This window comes from Erinaceus europaeus, chromosome 9 (genome assembly GCF_950295315.1).
Source record: "Erinaceus europaeus chromosome 9, mEriEur2.1, whole genome shotgun sequence".
In the NCBI taxonomy this organism is placed as follows: domain Eukaryota; kingdom Metazoa; phylum Chordata; class Mammalia; order Eulipotyphla; family Erinaceidae; genus Erinaceus; species Erinaceus europaeus.
The window spans coordinates 101,035,329-101,058,992 of record NC_080170.1 but is presented as its reverse complement, the minus strand read 5'-3'; the positions used below and the strand labels follow the sequence as shown (position 1 = coordinate 101,058,992).

At 41.0% G+C, this 23,664-nt stretch overlaps 1 protein-coding gene across 2 annotated transcripts in view; it reads left to right on the top strand.

Annotated features, from left to right (window-relative positions):
• The window catches only part of CEP97 (centrosomal protein 97), a 57,643-nt gene that overhangs the window by 6,480 nt on the left and 27,499 nt on the right, over positions 1-23,664 (top strand). Inside the window, exons 2-6 of one of the 2 annotated variants that reach the window (XM_060198444.1) lie at positions 5,324-5,466; positions 10,536-10,694; positions 11,714-11,815; positions 17,840-17,953; positions 18,935-19,101. In XM_060198444.1, the coding sequence (XP_060054427.1) occupies positions 5,324-5,466; positions 10,536-10,694; positions 11,714-11,815; positions 17,840-17,953; positions 18,935-19,101 (685 nt within the window). The remainder of the gene's footprint in view (positions 1-5,323; positions 5,467-10,535; positions 10,695-11,713; positions 11,816-17,839; positions 17,954-18,934; positions 19,102-23,664) is intronic. The other variant, XM_060198445.1, reaches the window with a different exon arrangement.

Below are 23,664 nucleotides of genomic sequence, written 5' to 3'. Positions count from 1 at the left end.
GCCTTCTTAGCTCAGCGATTTCAGCTTTCATCTCTCCAATGACCATGAGATAATTAGTATTTTCTTCCATATTCTCATTTGTTGTTCCTTCATTTCTGATTACAATTTTTTCTAATTCTTTACTCACTCCTGTTATTATTTCCTTAGCTAATGTTTGGATGTTGAACTTGTTCTTTTGTGCTTCACCCTCTGGAGGACTTTTAGCTGGACTCTTGTCCTGGTTTGATTCGCCAATATTTTTTCTTGTTGTTTTAACCATTTTATATATTATGTTATGAGTTCCCTTTATCAGTACTTTTCAAATTATTGATCATTATTGCGTGGATTGACTTGTGTCTAAGTAAGTTAATTAAAGGGTTCACAGTGGTGGAAGTTAACAGTTAATTCAATCCCTGAGTTGGAGCTCAGTGGTTTAAAAGCCTCTTTTTTTTTTCTTCCCTGTAGGCTATGGGAGCCTGAGGGCTTTTAAACTATCAATAGGCTTCTTAGCTTAATCACTGACTCCTGACCAAGAGATAAAGCAGGGTGTGGCAGAGATAATCCAGTGGTTATGCAAAGAGACTTTCTCAGCCCCTTGGCTGTGCCACCGAGGTATAGGTCTTCTCCTGAGTTTCCTGGTTAGATTTCTGTCCCCTGGTGTCCCTCCCTGTCACTGCTCCAGATTCTGAGGGTAGTAGCAATGGACACTCAGAGTTGCACTTGGTGAGTCTCTGGGGAGTCCTCTCCTCCCTTAAGCTGTCCCCTTGTTGGTGGAGCAGACTGGAGGTGGTGCCTCAACTGATAAACTGCTGAACTGTTAGCAGTCACTTAATCTCTCCTTAGGCTCCTCTCTCCTCTCTGTCACCAGCCATACGTGTTTGTACTCACCCGTGATTTACTGGGTTCCTGTGGTCATTCTAGTCCTGTCTTGTTTCGGTCCCGGGTGGTCTCCTTTGGTATTCCTAGTTGATCTGGGAGAGGAGAGGAGAGAAAGCAATCACCCCCCCCCTTCTCTTTTTTTTTTTTCTTCTATTTTTTTTTACTTTTTTTTTTATTGGGGAATTAATGTTTTATATTCAACAGTAAGTCCAATGGTTTGTACATGCATAAGCCCTTTTCTTTTTTTAAACAATTTTTTCTAGAGGAAATGTTTTACAGCGCTGTTCTTCAGAAGGTACAGTTTTGCAGAGCTCCTCATCCCACCCCCCAAATAAGGGCTAGAACACCTCACTCACTACCAAAATACCACATACATTCATTCACCATTGGACATTAGGCCCTACCCTCCTCTTCCTTAGTGTCCTGAAATCTGCTGAAGTAGACCACAGTTTTATTAATGTTTCATCCTGTACTGTTGCTTATTTTGTTTCTAAAATGAGACATCCAGTGTTTATCTTCATACTTCTGGTTTATTTTACTTAGCATGATTCCCTCTAGGTCCATCTACATTGTAGCAAAGATCGCCTATTTTCTTATAGCTGAATAGTAATTAATCCATGTGCATATACACTACAAGTTTCTTATCAATTCATCCTTTTTTTTGTTTCCAGGATTATTGTTGGCGCTCGGTGCCTGCACCACGAATCCCCTGCTCCTGGAGACCATTTTTCCCCCTTTTGTTGCCCTTATTGTTTTATCATTGTTGTGCTTATTATTATTGTTGTTGTTGTTATTGCTGTCGTTGGATAGGACAGAGAAATCAAGAGTGGAGGGCAAGACAGAGAGGGGGAGAGAAAGATAGACACCTGCAGACCTGCTTCACCACTTGTGAAGCGACTCCCCTGCAGGTGGGGAGCTGGGGGCTCCAACAGGGATTCTTGTGAGGGTCCTTGCGCTTTATGCCATGTGCACTTAACCCACCGTGCTGGGCCCCCGTGACTTTTCCAACAACCCAGTATTAACATGTATAGGCATGTATAAAAATCATTTATGTGTTTGGTATTTTTATCTTTGGATAGACACCTAGGAGAGGAATAGAGCAGCAGTTATTTGCATCCTCATTATAGAGAAAAAGAAAGTGCTTAAAAGATGTCATTAACTTGCCTGAGATAACACAAGGGTTAACTGGTAGTGTCCAGATTTGAACATCTGTTATATTACAGTGCTTTGGGCCGAACATGTGGCTAAGTGTTACTTGTTTATTTTCTTTTTTTCTTTTTATCCATACATCAATTAAATGCACTATGTATGTTATTCCCATGTTTGCTAATAAATTAACTGAACTATTTAAGTGGAAAAGAAAAAAGAGAGAATGTTAAGGCAAAGAGAGTGTTGACTAACCAAACTATAGGGAAAAGAGAAGCCCCAGATAACAGGAGACCAGGAGAAATACCCCCAGTGGTATATTTTATCCTGACAGGTTGTAAAACATCTAAGTCCTGAACCTTTCCCCAGACACAGCCATGCTGGAAAAGATAACAGTAAAAAAGGCAACCAGAGGCGGGGGTGGGGGGGTGGGGGGGTAGGTAGCATAATGGTTATGCAAAGAGACTCTCATGCCTGAGGCTCCGAAGTCCCAGGCTCAATCCCCACACCACCAGTAGTCAGAACTGAGCAGTGCTCTGGTGTTTCTCTCTGTCTTTTTCTCTCTCTCAAAAAGAAAATAAATAAAAAGAAATAACTTTTAAAAAAGAGGGAGTCGGGTTAAGTACACGGGGTGCTTCAAACCCCCAGCTCCCACCTGCAGAGGAGTTGCTTCACAAGTGGTAAAGCAGGTCTGCAAGTGTCTTTCTCTCCCCCTTTCTGTCTTCTCCTCCTCTCTCCATTTCTCTCTGTCCTATCCAACAGCAACGACATCAATAATAAACACAACAATAAAAGAACAAGGGCAACAAAAGGGAATAAATATTTAAAACAATCTTTAAAAAAAAAGAAAGTTTGCTCTTAAAAAAAGGGGAGGGGCCGGATGGTGGTGCACCTGGTTGAGTGCACGTTACAGTTTGCGAGGACCTGGGTTCAAGCTCCTGGCCCCCACCTGCAGGGGGAATGCTTCACAAGTGGTGAAGCAGGGCTGCAGGTATCTGTCTCTCTCTCTCCCTCTCTATCCCCCCTTCCCTCTTGATTTCTGGCTATCTCTATCCAAATAAGTAAATGCAGATAATTTAAAAAAAAGAATATAAAAAAAGGCATGGTCCAGGAGGTGGTACAGTGATAAAGCTTTGAACTCTCAAGCATGAGGTCCAGAGTTCGATCCCCGGTAGCCAATGTGCCAAAGTGATGTCTGGTTCTCCCTCTCCTATCTTTCTCATAAATAAATAAAATAATAAAAATAAAAAAGGCAACCAGACCCTGAGCATTATGCACAAGTCCCATACCATTAACCGTGCCGCCTCTGCTTCTGTGATGATGCTTTCAGCTGTGAACCCTGTAGCCTCTATATAAGCTGCACATTATCTTTGTGGCCTAGAATTCTCTTTTTAAAATTTTAAATATTTATTTATCTATTTATTCCCTTTTGTTGCCTGTCCAGCCTTAAAGCCAGCCCCCCTGCTCCATGCTGCATTGCTGATAGTATGGCCGGTTTACATAATCATTAATCCCACCAGTTAAAACCATGGTAACGGTTGCTAAGGATGCTTCCACTTTCCCAGCATGCCTTTTGCCTCTCTCCACCCCCTTTCCTAGCCATCTCCATTCCTGACTTGCCACTTCCGGTTTTTACCCTATAAAGCCCACTTCTGTTCCTGGTTTTGTTCTCTTCCTCTCTTTTCTCTCTGGTGTCCTGGCGTCCTGACCTGGAGAAGGGCTGGTGTGCAAAGCGGGAGGCGGCCATTGCGGTTTGGTGCCACGTGGCTTAACCTGCTGTGCTCCCACCGACTCTGGGATGTTCTGGTGTGAATAAAGGATTGTATTACCGTGGCCACGAGCAGCGAGGCTGGCCCGGCAGTTGCCCTTGTTTTATTGTTGTAGTTGTTGTTGTTATTGATGTCATTGTTGCTGGATAGGACAGAGAAAAATGGAAAGAGGAGGGAAAGACACAGGGGGAGATAAGACAGACACCTGCAGACCTGCTTCACCGCCTGTGAAGTGACTCCCCTGCAGGTGGGGAACCGGGGGCAGGAACCTAGATGCTTAAGCCGGTCCTTGAGCTTTGCGCCATGTGCGCTTAACCTGCTGCACTACCGCCTGACTCCCTTTTTTTTTTTTTTGTTAAATTTTTTTTTAAATTAATTTATTTATTTTAGTTGTTTATTCCCTTTTGTTGGCCTTGTTTTTTATTGTTGTAGTTATTATTGTTGTTGTCGCTGTTGGATAGGACAGAGAGAAATGGAGAGAGAAGGGGAAGACAGAGGGGAGGAGAGAAAGATAGACACCTGCAGACCTGCTTCACCGCCTGTGAAGCGACTCCCCTGCAGGTGGGGAGCCGGGGTTCGAACCGGGATCCTTCTGCCGGTCCTTGTGCTTTGCGCCACCTGCGCTTAACCCGCTGCGCTACAGCCCGACTCCCCCCCTTTTTTTTTTTTTTTAAAGATTTTATTTATTTATTAATGAGAAACATAGGAGGAGAGAGAAAGAGCCAGACATCACTCTGATACATGTGCTGCTGGGGATTGAACTCAGGACCTTATGCTTGAGAGTCTGATGCTTTTTTTAAAAGTTTTTTTAATATTTATTTTATTTATTTATTCCCTTTTGTTGCCCTTGTTGGAGAGTCCTATGCTTTATCCACTGCGCCACCTCCCGGACCATGATGTGGCCTAGAATTCTTCAAGAGCACTATCTCTTTCTGTGGCCTGATAACATTAATAAAGTTCCTCCTTGTTGACTCCATCAGCTGGTTCTGAGTCTTGAACCCATAAAACTATACTTTGATCTTCAAAATAGTTTGGGTGAACTGACAAAATAGTTCATTTGGATAGTGTTTTGCTTTGCTTTGCCTTACATATCCAGGTTTAAGCCCATCTCCACCACCTTGAAGGAAGCTTTGGTGCTGTGGTTTTTTTTTTTTTTTTTCTCTTTGCCTTTCTATCTAAAAAAGGAATAGTTTGGACGTTTTAGGACGTTCTAGTATATAGACTAAGGTTCATCTCTGTCAAAAGATGAGTTCCATATAAAATATTTTGTGCCATTATTTTAACACAAAATATAGAATAGTGAAAATTTGAAGAATTTCAAAGTAATTCACTATAGATACTTGAATCTTACAAGTATAGTTGAATTTGATATTGGGAGGAGTAAATAATTTCAATCTGTGGTCATTTAGAACCCAATTGTTTTAGTTTTTAAGTCTTGGTTTTTGTGTTTTGTAACACAAGATATAAAGATATTTTCTAATTATAATTTAATCTATATGCCTGGCTGTTATATTTGTGTTTACTAACAATTTCTCTTTTTTTTTTTCAAGGATCAGTGGTCAATTGGTCAGGGCAAGGCTTACAGAAATTAAGTCCAAATTTACCCTGTGATGTTGATATTCATACTTTGATTTTGGATAAAAATCAGATTATTAAATTGGAGAATCTTGAGAAATGCAGACAATTAATACAGGTAGGTATTGCTCTGGGGGGGTTATAATTATATAGAACAATTTTTAAAAAAAATATATATGTTCAAACTATTTCCTTGATTTAAAATTGCCAGCTATTATTAACCCAGGGATCTTTTTAATTCCGTCTCTCCCTCTCTCTCTCTCTCTCTCTCTCTCTCTCTATATATATATATATATATATATATATATGTATATTTAATGAGAAAAAGACACAGAGTGAAAAACCAGAGCACTGCTCAGCTCTGGCTTATTGTGGTGGTGCTAGGGATTGAACCTGGGACCTTGGAGCCTCAGACATGAAAGGCTTTTACATAACCATTATGCTGTCTCCCTAGCCCTAGAACCAGTTTTTTTTCTTTTTAGAGTTGTTTTATTTTTTAATATTTATTTATTAGATAGAGACAAAGAGAAATTGAGAGGATATAGATAGATAGATAGAAACACCTACAGCCCTGCTTCACCACTTGTTTCCCCCTGCAGGTGGGGACCAGGAACTTAAACCTGGGTCCTTGTGCACTATAATGTGTGCGCTTAACCAGATGCACTACTGACTGGACCTAGAATCAATTTTTATTTATTAAACAAAATAAAGTAGTTTAGCAAGAAGTAGCTTTGCACATCTAGAAAGCAGTAAATGTTGCTTTGAGTTTTTACATGACTGTTTCTCTTTAATATGAGCACATTTGGCTGAAGAGATAGTGCCATTGGTAGCATAATAGATTTTCATGCTTGCATTACAGAAGCCAGACCTACCTTCTGCAACCCACAATGACCCTGGGTCCATGCTCCCAGAGGGATAGAGAATGGGAAAGCTATCGGGGGAGGGGGTGGGATATGGAGATTGGGCGGTGGGAATTGTGTGGAGTTGTACCCCTCCTACCCTATGGTTTTGTTAATTAATCCTTTCTTAAATAAAAAAAATAAAATTAAAAAAAAAAAAGATTTTCATGCTTGCACCTCTAGAGGTCCCAGGTTCAGTCCCTCACAGCACCATGAGCCAGAGCTGAGTAGTGCTCTGGTAAACAAACAAGCATATAAATAAACACCACCCCCAGTATATTGGTACTACCTTTAAAATAGACTAGAAAAGGCTGGCAAGGTAGCTTACATGGATAGTGAGCCTGCAATGCCATCTACGTGACTCGGCTTCAAGTTTCAAACCTGACCTCCACTATACTGGGAGAAACTTCAGTGCCATGATGTCTTTTTCCTTTCTCCCTGTGTCTGAGGAAGACAGAGAATAGTGAGACCCTGTTAAAAACACACACACACACACACACACACACACACACACACACCCCGAATTAAAACCAAACCAAAACAAACAAACCTAGGAAACAAAAGCAGTGTAAAAGAAAGAAGACACTAGGTGATCATGAACCTGGCAGAGCACACATAGTAGCCCCCGGTCCCCACCTGTAGGGGAAGCTTCTCTAACGGTAGAGCAGTGCTGCGGTTGTCTCTCTTCCCTCCCTCCCTCCCCCCACTGATAAGTAAATCAAATTAAAAAAAAAAAAGAAAACATTTTATATTGACAAAATACTGTGTTAAGATTTTATCTCATAATAGAGGTATGGACATATCTATTTAAATATAATATATATATATATATATATATATTTAAAGCTTTATTTATTTAGTGAAAGAGAGGTTGGAAGTGAGAGAGCCAGAGCATCACTGGCTAGAGGGTAAGCTCAGCACTTCATACATCCAAGTCCTGTGTTCAACCAATGAGCTACTTTCCTAGCCGTTGTAGGTCAGTGACTTAGTCATTCAACAAATGTTAATCAAACCATCTTTACTGGTTCCTCTTATATAATACTGTTCTATATTGTGACTGAGAGGGGACCCCATTTTTGTGTGGTTACATTTTTGAGTCTTTGCTGTATTAATATTTTTTCCCTTTTTTTAATTTTACTTGATAGGATAGAGAGAAATTGAGAGGAGGGGGAGATCGAGAAGGGGAGAAACAGATACTTATAGCTTGAACCTGGGTCCTTGCACATTGTACTGTGTGTACTCAACCAGATATGCCACTGTCCAACCCCAGCTGTATTAGTATTCTCCATCCAGTTAGAGGAGGTCTGATTTCTTCTGGATTAAGAAGGATCTTAACAACAGAATAACAGTTATACTATATATATTTAGACAGTATATGTGAAAGTTACAAGTAGCATTTTTATATTTGTGAATGGTCATGTAAACACATATTTTATTTAGAGAGTGGGGTGGGTAGCACAGTGGGTTAAGCTCACATGGCGCAAAGTGCAAGGACCGGGTGTAATGATCCCGGTTGGTTCACAGGTGGTGAAGCAGGTCTGCAGGTGTCTTTCTCTCCCCCTCTCTATCTCCCCTCCTCTCTCCATTTCTCTCTGTCTTATCGAACAACAAAAGTAGATACAAGAATAACAAGGGCAACAACAACAAGGGCAACAAAAGGGGGAAAATAGCCTACAGGAGCAGTGAATTTGTGATGTAGGCACTGAGCCTCAGCAATAACCCTGGAGGCAAAAAATTAAAAAACAAAACAAAAAAACTAAATATTTTATTTATGAGTGAGATAGGAGAGACCCAGAGTATCATTCTGGCATATGTGGTGCTGGGGAATGAATCCAGAACCACATGCTTGGGAATCCAACACTGTGCTACTTCCTGGGTTGCAACAAATTTCCCCTTTTTCCTAGTTATTTCTTTACTGGGCGGAAATGGTTTACAGCTGACAGTAAAATACAATGGTTGGTACACATGTAACAGTTCTCAGTTTTCCACATGGCACTCTAATCCCCTACCTAGGTCCTCCTCCACCATCATGTTGCAGGACCTGAGCACTGCCCCAGAGTCCCTTTACTTTGGTGCGATACACCAAATCCAGTGCAAGTGCAGCATTTTTTTTTTTTTTTGCCCTCCAGGCTTATGGCTGGGGCTCAGTGCCTGCACTATGAATCCACTGCTCCTGGAGGCCATTTTTTCCCTTTTATTACCCTTGTCGCCCTTGTTGTTGTTATTATTGCTGTTGGATAGGACAGAGAGAAATGGAGAGAGGAGGGGAAGACAGAGGGGGAGAGAAAGATAGACATTTGCAGACCTGCTTTACCACCTGTGAAGCAACACCCATGTAGGTGGGGGGCTGGGGCTTGAACTGGGATCTTCTCCCCCCCCCTTTTTTTTTAACTAGAGCACTGCTTACCTCTGGCTTATGGAGGTGTAGGGGATTGAACCTGGGATTTGAGATCCTCAGGCATAAAAGTCTCTTTGCATAACCATTATGATATACCCCCACCCTTGAACCGGGATCTTTACTCTAGTCCCCGCTGTGCTACTGCCTGGGCCCCTAATATTATTATTATTATTTTTACAAATATATATATTTTAAATATTTATTTATTCCCTTTTATTGCCCTTGTTTTATTGTTATAGTTATCATTGTTGTTGTCATCATTGTTGGATAGGACAGAGAGAAATGGAGAGAGGAGGGGAAGACAGAGGAGGAGAGAAAGACAGATACCTGCAGACCTGCTTCACCGCTTGTGAAGCAACTTCCCTGCAGGTGAGGAGCCGGGGCTCGAACCAGTATCCTTCCGAACCAGGATCCTTCCGCTGGTCCTTGTGCTTTGCGCCCCCTGCGCTTAACCCGCTGCGCTACCGCCCAACTCGGCTATTGTTTTTAAAAAGGTTTAGTGAGGGAGTTGGGCGGTAGCTCAACGGGTTAAGCGCAGGGGGCACAAAGCACAAGGACCAGCATAAGGATCCTGTCTTCCCCTCCTCTCTCCATTTCTATCTGTCCTATTCAACAACAACATCAATAATAACTACAATAATAAAACAAGGACAACAGAAGGGAATAAATAAATAAATATTAAAAAAAAATAATAAAAAAAGGTTTAGTGAGGGAGTTGGGCGGTAGTGCAGCGGGTTAAGCGCAGGGGGCAAAAGTGCAGGACCGGCCTAAGAACACCGGTTTAAGCCCCAGGCTCCACACCTGTAGGGGAGTCGCTTCACAAGTGGTGAAGCAGGTATACAGGTGTCTGTCTTTCTGTCTCTGTCTTCCCCTCCTGTCTCCATTTCTCTCCTATCCAACAACGACATCAATAACAACAACACTAATAACTACAACAATGAAAAAAAGGGGCAACAAAAGGGAAAATAAACATAAAAAATTAAAAAATATATTTAAAAAAAGGTTTAGTGATTATACATGAGAGAAAAAGTTTCAAATGAGAGAAAGGCACCATTCCACTATATGTAATACCAGGAATTAAACAAGAAACTGTAGGCATAGAAGTCTGATGTTCTGGGAGTCTGGCGGTAGCGCAGCGGCTTTAGTGTACATGGTGCAAATCGCAAGGACCATCTTAAGAATCCCGGTTCGAGTCCCCAGCTCTCCACCTGTATGGGAGTCGCTTCCCAGGTAGTGAAGCAGGTCTATAAGTGTCTGTCTTTCTCCTCCCCAACCCCGTCTTCCCCTCCTCTCTCCATTTCTCTGTCTTATCTAACAACGACGGCATCAACAACAATAACTACAACAACAATAAAAAAACAAGGACCACAAAAAGAAAAGTAAATAAATATAAGAAAATTAAAAAAAGAAGCCTGATGTTCTATCAATTGAGCTATTTATCCAATCACTATATATATTTGTTTGTATATTTATTTATTTGTTTTACTTTTTGTATATTTATTTTTTTGTTTAACTCTGAGTTAAGATGGTACCAGGGATTGAGCCTGGGACCTTGAAACCTCAGGCATGAGTCTTTTTAAAAAATTTATTTATTTATTTATTTATTATTGGATAGAGACAGAGAAATTGAGGGAAGGGGAGATAGAGATGGAGAGAGACAGAGAGACACCTGCAGTCCTACTTCACCATTTGTGAAGCTTTCCCTTTCAGGTGGGGACCAGAGGCTTGAACCCCGGTCCTTGTGCACTGCAGTGTGTGTGCTTAAACAGGTGCACCATCGCCTGGCCCCATGAGTCATTGTATAACCACTGTCTCTGTGCTGTCTCTCTGGTCCCCATTATATATCTCAGACAATATGTTTATTCATATAAGACTGTTTCCTTTCTACAGTTGTCAGTGGCTAATAATCGGCTGGTGCGGATGATGGGTGTGGCAAAGCTGACCCACCTTCGGGTGTTAAATTTGCCGCATAACAGCATTGGCTATGTGGAAGGATTAAAGGAATTGATACATTTGGAATGGCTGAATTTAGCAGGAAATAATCTAAAGGTGAATTATTTCTGTTTCTCAGTAACTAATAGTTCTTTTGATTTACAGAAATATTTGCTCTAAAAAAGAAACTCAACCAGTATAGAAATAAGTAGAATAGGGAGTCGGGTGGTGGCGCAGCAGGTTAAGCTCACGTGGCACAAAGCTCAAGGGCTGGCAGAAGGATCCCGGTTCGAGCCCCCAGCTCCCCACCTGCAGGGGTGTCACTTCACAAGCGGTGAAGCAGGTCTGCAGGTGTCTATCTTTCTCTCCTGTTTTACCCTCCTCTCTCCATTTCATTGTGTCCTACCCAACAACAACGACGTCAATAACCACAACAATGTTAAACAAGGGCAACAAAAGGGAAAATAAATAAAATTAAAAAATTGAAAAGAGTAAAAAAAAAAAAAAAAGTAGAACCTGAAATGGAGTTGGCGTATTGCACCAAAGTAAAAGACTCTGGGGTGGGTGGGTGGGGAGAATACAGGTCCATGACGGATGATAAATGACATAGTGGGGGTTGTATTGTTAAATGGGAAACTGGGGAATGTTATGCATGTACAAACTACTGTATTTACTGTTGAATGTAAAACATTAATTCCCCAATAAAGAAATAAAAAAAAAGTAGAATAAAAAAAATAAGTAGAATAACAAGTGAAATAACCCATTCCACAAGTGAAATAACCGATTCCAATTCTCCCAGGGTAACTTAACATTAAACTTAAGAAAGATACCATTTGGAAACATATATATAGATAATATTCTATTTATTTTCCCTTTTGTTGCCCTTGTTGTTTTATTGTTGTAGTTATTATTGTTGTTATTGATGTCATTGATGTCAGATAATATTCTCTTGAAACATTTATTTATTAAAGATTTATTGATGAGTGAGGTAGAGAGCAAAGTGTAGAGAGAACCAGAGTATCACTGCTTCTAGTAATAAACAGAGGAGTCTGAATATTCAGTTACAAGAGATTAGCTAAGATTTTTTTTTTTGCATGAAATAATGTGGTGCTCTTTTTTTTTTTTTTTGGTGATAGGTCATGGAACAGATCAGTTGTTGCACAGCTCTACAACACCTCGATATATCAGACAATAATATATCTCAGTTGGGTGATCTATCTAAATTAGTATCACTGAAGGTAAGTGTGTTTTCTTTTTTTTATTTTTATTTATTTAAAACTTTTTTTTCTTAATCTTTATTTATTTATTGGATAGAGGTAGCCAGAAATTGAGAGGGAAGGGGGAGGTAGAGGGAGAGAGACAGAGAGACACCTGCAGCTCTGCTTTACCACTCCCAAAGCTTTCCCTCTGCAGGTGGGGACTGGGGGGCTCAAACCTGGGTCCTTGTACATTTTAACCTGTGCTCAACCAAGTGTGCCACCACCTGCCCCCCCCCACCCTTTTTGCCTTCAGGTTTATTGCTGGGGCCTGATACCTGCACCACCGCCATGAATCCACTGCTCCTGGAGGCTATTTTTTTCCCTTTTTGTTGCCCTTGTTGTTTAACAATGTTGTGGTTATTGTTGTTGTTGTTATTGGATAAGACAGAGAGAAATGGAGAGAGGAGGGGAAAACAGACGGGGAGAGAAAGACACCAGCAGACCTGCTTTACCATCTGTGAAGTGACACCCCCCTCCCGCAGGTGGGGAGGAGGGGGGCTCAAACTGGGATCCTTACGCTGGGCCTTGTGCTTCGAACCACGTGGGGTAAACGTGGGCTCACCCCATTGCACTATCACCTGGCTCCATAAGTGTGTTTTCTATGACACTTCTGAATTTTTTTTTACTAAAGTAACAAGAGAAAGTGATGTATTGATCTAAGTCTGCTGTGTATGAAGAGCAGCTCAGACTCATTTTTATAATGTTTTTACTAGCAGGCTGAAAGGTAACTCACTTGGTAAAGTGCACATTTTACCATGTGTGAGGATCTGGGTTTAAGCCCCTGATGTCACTTGAGAGCACCATGCATGGCACCAGGGGGACATCTCCGAGAATGAAGGAGCAGTGCTCTGGTGTCTTTCCCTTTTTGTCTCCTTCTGTGTGAAATGATTATTATTTTATTTTATTTTTATATATTTTTATTTTCCCTTTTGTTGCCCTTGTTTTTCATTGTTGTTGTAGTTATTATTATTGTTGTTGTCATTGTTGTATAGGACAGAGAGAAATGGAAAGAGGAGGGGAAGACACAGAGAGGGGGAGAGAAAGACAGACACCTGCAGACCTACTTCACCACCTGTGAAGCGACTCCTCTACAGGTGGGGAGCCGGGGGCTCGAACCAGGATCCTTATGCCGGTCATTGCATTTTGCACCACGTGCATTAACCCGCTGCGCTACCGCCCGATTCCGAAATGATGATTATTTTAAATATTTATTAATGAGACAGAGAAAGAGCCATAGCATCACTATGGCACACGTGATGCCGGGGATTGAACTTGGGATCTCATGCTTGAGCGTCTAGCACTTTGTACACTGTGCTATTTCCCTTTTTCCTCTCGATTTCAGGCTGTCTCTTTGCAATCAATAAAAATAAAAAATATCAATACTGTTTTTCTTAGGAGTTGTGCCAGTTTATATTTCTACTGTGTACCAGAGTTCCTTTTTTCTCTATATTTCACCAATACTTCTTGTTTCCTATCTTATTGATATAAGTTATTCTTCTCAGTGTGAGGTGGTAATTCATTGTAATTTTGATTTGCATTTCTCTAATAATAAGTGAGGATGAATGTGGGCCATCTGTATGTCTTACTTGGAAAAGTATGTTCTATCTTTAGCCTTTTTTCCCCCTCCACAAAGCACTGCTGTGGCTGGTGGTGTGGGGGATTGAACTTGGAAGCCTCAGACATGAAAGCCTTTTGCATAACCATTACGCGATCTTCCCTATCTTTGCCTTATCTTACTGGGTTGCTTATTATTATTATTTTTTAAAATTTTAAACTTTTAGCTCTATGACTTCTGTTCATTTATTTTATGATAGTATTGCTCAGCTCTGGTTTATGGTAATTGTGGGGGACTGAACCTGAAACCTTGGAGCCTCAAGTATGGAAGTCTTTTTGCTGAACTGCTATGCTATATTCCTGACCCTCTGTAATTTTTTTTTTCTTTTTTGCCTCTAGGGTTACTGCTGTGGGCTAGATGCCAGCACTGCAAATCCATTGCTTCTGGCATTTTCCCCCCCATTTTATTGTATAGGACAGAGAGAAATAGAGGAGGGGAGAGAGAGACAGAGACACCTGCAGACCTTCTTCACCATTTGTGAAGCTTTCCCTCTACCTGTGGGGAGCAGGGGCTCAAACCCTGATCCTTGTGCAGGTCCTTGCACTTCCTACAAGATGCTCTTAATTGAGTGCACCACTGCCCAATCCCCCCCATAATTTATTTTTTTTAAATTTATTTTTTATTTAAGAAAGGATAAATTAACAAAACCATAGGATAGGAGGGGTACAACTCCACACAATTCCCACCACCCAATCTCCATATCCCATCCTCTCCCCTGATAGCTGTCCCATTCTCTATCCCTTTGGGAGCATGGACCCAGGGTCATTGTGGGTTGCAGAAGGTGGAAGGTCTGGCTTCTGTAATTGCTTCCCCGTTGAACATGGATATTGACTGGTCGGTTCATACTCCCAGTCTGCCTCTCTCTTTCCCTAGTATGGTGGGTCTCTGGGGAAGCGGAGCTCCAGGCCACATTGGTGGGGTCTTCAGTCCAGGGAAGCCTGGCCGGCATCCTGATGGCATCTGGAACCTGGTGACTGAAAAGAGAGTTAACATACGAAGCCAAACAAATTGTTGAGCAATCATGGACCCAAAGGTTGGAATAGTGGAGAGGAAGTGTTAGGGGGGTACTCACTGCAAACTCTAGTGTACTTCTGCTTTCCGGTATATATTTTGTACTAGTTTATGGATAAGTGTGAACATATGCTCTCTCTCACAGAACCTGGTCTATATCTAGGTTTTGGGACTTTGTTAGAAAGTGAACCACCTGGGATAGAATTAGAGAATGCTATGAAAGGAAAGGTCTCACCTGAGTAATGAAGCTGAAGGGTTGTCATTCCACATGTGAAGTCTCTGGACACAGTCTGAGCTGAAGCATGTTGAGGTGGCAATCGTTGTGTTGATTAGGTTGCGATCAGCTGATGCAGTATTATGCGGGAAAGTGGGCCCTATCCTAAGGTTCCAGGACTGGGAGAAACATAGGCTCTATAGTGGAGATGTGAGGTTCCTGCTGTCTTAGGGTTCAAAAAGACAATGGATAGTTAATATTATGATCACATTATTTGGTAATTGAGTTAACTCTGAAAAGTCCTTTTGTTAGGATTTGCTGTATAGTACCCAGTATCTTGTAAATAGCTGTGCTACTGGGTGCCTCTGAAATTTCTTTATATATAAAGTTAATTCTTATTCACTATCCTCTGAAACATAGCATTTCCTTCACATCTAATCAGTAAGACATAATATGTTTTTGAGTTGAAAGTAATCCTTTCTAAACTTGAGGACTTTCACACTTAGGCTTGCTTTTAAGGATTTTTTTTTTTTTGGCATTTTTTAGTTTAGTAATTGTTATTACTAAATTATCAAAATTTAACTTCACTTTAACTTAAAAATAAGGCTATAATTAGCATATAATACGCTAAGATACTCAAGGTTTTTCTATTTTTTTTAAAGATTTATTTACTTATTTTTAAAAAATTTCTTTATTGGGGAATTAATGTTTTACATTCAACAGTGAATACAATAGTTGGTACATGCATAACATTCCCCAGTTTTCCATATAACAATACAACCTCCACTAGGTCCTCTGTCATCCTTCTTGGATCTGTATTCTGCCCACCCACCCCAGAGTCTTTTACTTTGGTGCAATACGCCAATTCTAACTCAAGTTCTACTTGTGTTTTTTTTTTTCCTTTATTGGGGAATTAATGTTTTACATTCAACAGTAAATACAATAGTTTGTACATGCATAACATTCTCCAGTTTCCCATAACAATAAAACCCCCACTAGGTCCTCTGTCATCCTTCTTGGACTTGTATTGTCCCCACCCCCCACCCCAGAGTCTTTTACTTTGGTGCCATACGCCAATTCCATTTCAGGTTCTACTTGTGTTTTCTTTTCTGATCTTGTTTTTCAACTTCGGCCTGAGAGTGAGATCATCCCATATTCATCCTTCTGTTTCTGACTTATTTCACTCAACATGATTTTTTCAAGGTCCGTCCAAGATCGGCTGAAAACGGTGAAGTCACCATTTTTTACAGCTGAGTAGTATTCCATTGTGTATATATACCACAACTTGCTCAGCCATTCATCTGTTGTTGGACACCTAGGTTGCTTCCAGGTTTTGGCTATTACAAATTGTGCTGCCAAGAACATATGTGTACACAGATCTTTTTGGATGGATGTGTTGGGTTCCTTAGGATATATCCCCCAGAGAGGAATTGGAGGATCATAGGGTAGGTCCATTTCTAGCCTTCGGAGAGTTCTCCAGACTGTTCTCCACAGAGGTTGGACCAACTGACATTCCCACCAGCAGTGCAGGAGGGTTCCTTTGCCCCCACACCCTCTCCAGCATTTGCTGCTGTTACCTTTTCTGATGTATGACATTCTCACAGTAGTGAAGTGGTATCTTGTTGTTGTCTTTATTTGCATTTCTCTGACAATCAGAGACTTGGAGCATTTTTTCATGTGTTTCTCGGCCTTTTGGATCTCTTCTGTGGTGAATATTCTGTCCAGGTCCTCCCCCCATTTTTGGATGGGGTTGTTCGTTATCTTGTTGTTGAGATTTGCAAGTTCTTTATATATTCTGGTTATTAGCCTCTTGTCTGATGTATGGCATGTAAAGATCTTCTCCCATTCTGTGAGGGGTCTCTTGGTTTGGGTAGTAGTTTCTTTAGCTGTGCAGAAGCTTTTTGATTTTATGTAGTCCCATAGGTTTATGTTTATCTTAGTCTTGTTTGTAATTGGATTTGTTTCATTGAAGATGTCTTTAAAATTTATGCGAAAGAGTTTTGCCAATATTTTCCTCCAAGTATCTCATAGTTTGTGGTCTAACATCCAAGTCCTTGATCCATTTGGAATTTACTTTTGTGTTTGGTGAAATATAGTGGTTCAGTTTCATTCTTCTGCATGTTTCAACCCATTGTTTCCAACACCATTTGTTGAAGAGACTCTGCTTTCCCCATTTAATAGTCTGGGCACCTTTGTCAAAGATTAGATGTCCATAGACGTGAGAGATTTATTTACTTATTGAAAGCGAAGAAGAGAGAGAATCAGCATCAGTCTGGCAAAAGACAGTGCCAAGGACTGAACTGAGTACTTCATGCTTGAGAGTTCAGTGCTTTATCCACTACACCACCTCCTGGACTGCAAGAGGCTCAACTTAAGCTAAATTCAATAACTTAAATGATACAACATTTTAGTTAATATAACAAACTGTATTCTTTTTAAAAAAGTATTTATTTACTCCCTTGAGAGCTTGTTTGGAGGTTCTAGCAGGGGCACGCAGCTACTCGAGGAAACACCGGTCTGTCTCTATTCTGGGAAGGCCTTGGTCGTAGACCGAGTGCGCAGCTTCCGGAGGGACGCACATGGAGCGGTGAGGGAGGAAGCAAGTCAGATCAGCCGAATCAACCCTGGCGATCAGTGGGGTGACAGATGTCGCAGCCAGATCGCCCTCGCATCCTATTTACTCCCTTTTGTTGCCCTTGTTTTATTGTTGTAGTTATTATTGTTGTTGTTATTGATATCGTTGTTGTTGGATAGGACAGAGAGAAATGAAGAGAGGAGGGGAAGACAAAGAGGGGAGAGAAAGACACCTGCAGACCTGCTTTGCCGCTTGTGAAGCACCCCCCCCCTCCCCCGCAGGCGGGGAGACGGGGTCTGGAACCGGGATCTTTAAGCCGGACCTTGTGCTTTGTACCATGTGTGCTTAACTTGCTGCGCTACCATCCCACTCTCTACAAGCTGTGTTCTTACACAAATCTTTTTCAACTTTCTAGATCTTAGAATGTAGATGTGAAAAGAGAGAAATAAGTCAGAAGATATGTTGAACACTAACGTGAACAATCTTTGATTTATGTGATGAAAAATATAATGAAATAGATTGCTTTTGTCCACCAACCTTACTTGCAATGTTATTTATTTGTAATTACTCCTATTTTTTACTTTTAAGACTATGCTTTTACATGGAAATATCATCACCTGTCTTAGGATGGCACCTGCTTATCTACCGAGAAGTCTTGCTATACTTTCTTTGGCAGAAAATGAAATTCGGGACTTAAATGAGGTAAAATTCAATGGTTTTTAAAATTTATATGCTGTTTATTTATTTATTTACATTTCACTACTTATTTTTCTGTAATAAGAAAAGAGAGAGAGAACATAAATTTGAGGGTTTTCTATGAGACACCAAAAGCCGAAATATCCAGGAGAGATTAAAGAGAGAGTTGTGATCTTAGAGTACTGTGAGCATCTTGGATGAAATTGCTATCAAGATGAAACACTTGACTCTAGAGGATCATTCTTTTTCTTTTTTTTTTTATATTTATTTATTCCCTTTGTTGCCCTTGTTGTTTCATTGTTGTAGTTATTATTGTTGTTGTTATTAATGTCGTCGTTGTTGGATAGGACAGAGAGAAATGGAGAGAGGAGGTGAAGACAGAGAGGGGGAGAGAAAGATAGACACCTGCAGACCTGCTTCACTGCTTGTGAAGCGACTCCCCTGCAGGTGGGGAGCCAGGGGCTCAAACTGGAATCCTTATGCTGGTCCTTGGGCTTTGCACCACGTGCGTTTAACCTGCTGCGCTACTGCCCAAATCCCAATCATTATTTTTCTTTCTAATCTTTCTAATGTTAGTGAGTTGTTACAACTTAATTTAAAAAAAATGAAACTAAAACAAACTTAATTTCATTTGTCATGCTGTAATTCCAGTAGGAAGGGCTCAGTGGTAGAGGAACATCTGTATTAAAGGAAATGATAAAGCACACTGTTCATCTTTCCCTGGCTACTATTTGTGTTTTCAAAATAGGGTTCTTTTTGCTAAGAGATGGTGTCAGTACTTTCTAAGCAACTTTGTGCAGCCGGGACAGGTGATCATCTTGTTGGAAGTTTTGGAAGTCAGTGGTTACTATGAGTATTATTTCTCCCTTCACAGAACAAGAGGGAAATTGTTACTTTCTTAAACTGCCAAAGATGTGTAATCAACTGAAGCCTTGTGCTTGACACTGAATAGTTCATTTTGTTCAACAGTGATGTCCTTTGTTCCAGATCTCTTTTTTGGCATCCTTAACTGAATTGGAACAGTTGTCAATCATGAACAATCCTTGTGTGATGGCAACACCTTCCATTCCAGGGTTTGACTATCGGCCGTTCATTGTCAGTTGGTGTTTAAACCTCAGAGTCCTAGATGGATACGTGATTTCTCAGAAAGAAAGGTGAATATGACTTTGTTCTAACATCACATTTATCATGGGAGTTGCCAGAAAAAAACCTATTTTTTCTTACTACAGATGCTTAGACTGATTATCTTTTAAAATGTGTGTTTAGTAATGTGTGTATTTTTTTTTTTAGGGAGATCACATTCTTTAAAAAAATTTTTTTTCTTATTATCTTTATTTATTTATTGGATAGAGATAGCTAGAAGACAAGAGGAAGGGGAGACAGAGAGGGAAAGAGACAAGAGAGACACCTGCAGCCCTGCTTCACTACTTGCAAAGCTTTCTCCCTGTAGGTGGGGCTGGGGGGCTGGGCTAGAACCTGGGTCCTTGAGCATTGTGGATTTTTTTTTTTTCTACCAGAGCACTGCTCAGCTCTGGCTTATGGTGGTGCGGGGGATTGAACCAGGGACTTGACGGAGCCTCAGGCATGAGAGTCTGTTTGCATAACCTTTATGCTATCTACCCCCGCTGCCCTTGAGCATTGTAATATGTGCACTCAACCAAGTGCGCTACCACCTGGCCCTGTAATGTGTGTATTCTTAACAGGTACATTACCACCTGACCCCTTAAAATGTGTGTTTAGAGATGAAGGCACTTAATGTATATATAGCAGACTATATACTAGTCATTTAATATTTTCTGTCTTGGGAGTTGGGCAGTAGTGCAGTGGGTTAAGCGCAGGTGGCGCTAAGCGCATGGACCGACTAAAGATCCCGGTTCGAGCCCCTGGCTCCCCACCTGCAGGGAGTCACTTCACAGGCGGTGAAGCACGTCTGCAGGTGTCTGTCTTTCTCTTCCTGCCCGTCTTCCTCTTCTCTCTCCATTTCTCGCTGTCCTATCCAACAACGACAACATCAATAACAACAACAATAACTGCAACAATAATAAAAAACAACAAGGGCAACAAAAAGGAGAATAAATAAATGTAAAAAAATAAAAATAATAAAAAGATTTTCTGTCTTTTCTAAAAAGGGGAAAGAAAGTCAGCCCTAAATGTTAGGGTTTGTGAGTTTAACTTAGTATCCAACATAAAACTGTTTTGACATTAAAATTTCTTTTGCTACTTGGTTGTTTGGATCTTGAAGCACTTTTGCATAGAAACCACATTATGAAAGAAAAAAAAAAAAAGAACTGGGTGGTGGCGCAACTGGTTGAGCGCAGATGTTACAATGTGCAAGGACCCATAGGTTCGAGCCCCCGGTCCCCACCTGCAGGGGAAAGCTTTGCGAGTGGTGAAGCAATGTTGTAGGTGTCTCTCTTTCTCTCTGTCTCTCCCTCTCTGTCAACCCCATCCCAATAACTCTGGAGGCATAATCATCATCATCATCAACAACTATTAAAAATGGGGCTGGGACCAAGGATAACCACTATCGTTCTCTCACTTTTTCACAAAGTCTTAGAGACAGCTTGACTATTGTTTTAAATTTTATTTTACAAGTTTATGTGTTTCTTGGGAGGGTGGAAGGTGCAGAACTTTGGTAATGGGTGCAGTATGGAACTATACCCTGTTATCTTGTGAACCACTGTTAATCACAAATGGAAAAAATGACTTGACCAAAATAAATAAATAGAATCAGGCGGTAGCGCAGCGGGTTAAGCGCAGGTGGCACAAAGTGCAAGGACCGGTGTAAGGATCCTGGTTTGAGCCCCTGGTTCCCCACCTATAGGGGAGTCCCTTCACAGGTGGTGAAGCAGGTCTGCAGGTGTCTATCTTTCTCTCCCCCCTCTGTCTTCCCCTCCTCTCTCCATTTCTCTCTGTCCTATCCAACAACAACATCAATAATAACTACAACAAAATAAATAAATAAATAAATAAATAAATAAAATGGGGCTGGGAGGCTGCACACCTGACTTAGGGCCTGTACCATGTGCATGAACCCAGGTTCAAGCACCCAGTCCCACTTCCAGGGGGAAAGCTTCTTTTTCCCTCCTCTCTCTCCCTCTCTGTTTATTCCCCTTCCCTCTTTCTCTCTGTCCTATCAAATTAAAGTTTACCTGGGTTGCTTGGCAAAATAGGTACTCTGCTAGGTGAGCTATCTTACAAACCCTATAAGTACTTTTTTTTGTTTTATTTACTTAGTTATTATTGGATAGAGACAGAAATTAAAAGGGGAGGGGGAGATAGAGAGGGAGAGAGACACCTGCAGCCCTGCCTCACCACTTGTGAAGCTTCCCCCCTGCAGGTAGGGACCAGGGGTTTGAACCTGGATCCTTGCATTACAATGTGTGTGCTTAACCAGTTGTGCCACTACCTGTCCCCCTTTTTTTATAAGTACTTTTTTTTTTTAGGATCCATATAAGACCTATATTATAGTTGGTTAGTGGATTAAATTTTTTGTTCATTTTTTGTTTTTTAAAACAACAGTTTGTTATTATGATGTGTTCCATAGAATTGCCTGTGTTGGACTGGAGTCATCATAAGGATTAACTTGGCTGGATGGCCAAGATGAGACTCTTATATCTCTCCTAATTGGGAGTCGGTAGTGCAGCAGGTTAACCGCAGGCAGCACAAGGATCCCAGTTCAAGGCCCAGCTCCCCACCTGCAGGGGTGTCCCTTCACAGGTGGTGAAGCAGGTCTGCAGGTGTCTATCTTTCTCTCCCCCTCTCTGTCTTCCCCTCCTCTCTCCATTTCTCTCTGTCCTATCCAACAATGATGACATCAATAATAATAATAACTATAACAATAAAAAAAATCTCTTCTAATCTAGAGGTTGCTCTTCTTGTGTTCTGTATGCTTTCTTTGTGTGTTACAGTTTAAATTTTTTTATTTATAATTTTTATTATTAATAGTATGTTGCAAGATTGTAATATTACAATATATAGTTCCACACTATACCCACCACCAAAATTCTGTATTCTCACCCAGAGATAACCAACATAGTTCTGACAAGTCTCACAGTTTGCTTGCTTTCTGTTTTGTTTGGACTTTTTTTTCTTTTTTCGGCAAGTTCATATGAATCAGATCTCTAGATTCCACATATGAGTGAAACCATCTGGTAGTTGTCTTTCATCTTTTTACTTATTTTATTAAAAATTTTAAAAAATATTTTATTTATTCATTCCTTTTGTTGACCTTATTGTTTTATTTATTTATTCCCTTTTGTTGCCCTAGTTTTATTTTTGTAGTTATTATTGTTGACCTTGTTGGATAGGCCAGAGAGAAATGGAGAGAGGAGGGGAAAACAGAGAAGAGGAGAGAAAGACAGACACAGATCTGCTTCACCACCTATGAAGCGACTCCCCTGCAGGTGGGGAGCTGGGGGCTCTAACTGGGATATTTACGGCTGTCATTGCTCTTTGCGCCGCATGCGCTTAACCTGACCTTGCTATTTTATTGTTGTAGTTATTATTTGATGTCATCGTTGTTGGATAGGACAGAGAGACATGGAGAGACGAGGGGAAGACAGAGAGGGGGAGAGAAAGATAGACACCTGCAGACTTGCTTCACCACCTGTGAAGCGACTCCCCTGCAGGTGGGGAGCCTGGGGCTGGAACTGAGATCCTTACACCTGTCCTTGCGCTTTGTGCCATATGCGCTTAAACCGCTGCGCTAACCCCCAACTCCCTTTTAAAAAAAATTTTTAATACCAGAGCACTGCTCAGCTCTGGCTTATGGTGGTGCAGGGGATTGAACCTGGGACTTCGGAGCCTCAGGCATGAGTGTCTCTTTACATAACCATTATTCTGTCTACCCCCACCCGTCTTTTTATTTCACTAAGCATAATCACTTCCAGTTCCATCCATTTAAAAATTTATTTTTAGGGCAGGCGGAGATAACGTAATGGTTATGCAAAGAGACACTTGTGCCTGAGGCTCCAAAGTCCCAAATTCAATCCCCTGCACCACCATAAGCCAGAGCTGAGCAGTGCTCTGGTTAAAAAAAAAAAAAAAAAAAAAAAAAAATATATATATATATATATATTAAAGATTTATTTATGAAAATGATGATTGGAGTATGCGTGACTCTAGGTAAGTAGGGCTCACTGGACCTTGTGCTTTGTGCCACGTGTGCTTTACCCACTGAGCTACCACCAGATCCCCTTCTTTTTTCTTTTTAACCTTATTAGATATTTTCCTTTTTTTTCTTAAATTGGGAGATTAATGTTTTACACTTGACAGTAAATACAATAGTTTGTACATGCATAACATTCACCAGTTTTTCACATAATCTTTCTTTTTTAAAAAATAATTTATTTATTCATGAGAAAGAACCAGACATTTACTCTGGTACATGTACTGCCTGGGATTGAACTCAGGACCTCATGCCCGCACCACGAATCCACTGCTCCTGGAGGCTGTTTTTCCCCTTTAGTTGCCCTTGTTTATCATTGTTGTTGTTATTATCACTGTTGTTGTTGTTGAATAGGACAGAGGGAAATCTAGAGAGGAGGGGAAGACAGAGGGGGAGAGAAAGATAGATACCTGCAGACCAGCTTCACCGCTTGTGAAGCGACTCCCCTGCAGGTGGGGAGCCAAGGGCTTGAACCGGGATCCTTATGCCAGTCTGTTCTGGTATGGTGGTGTGTGATTGAACCTGGGACTTTGGAGCCTCAGGCATG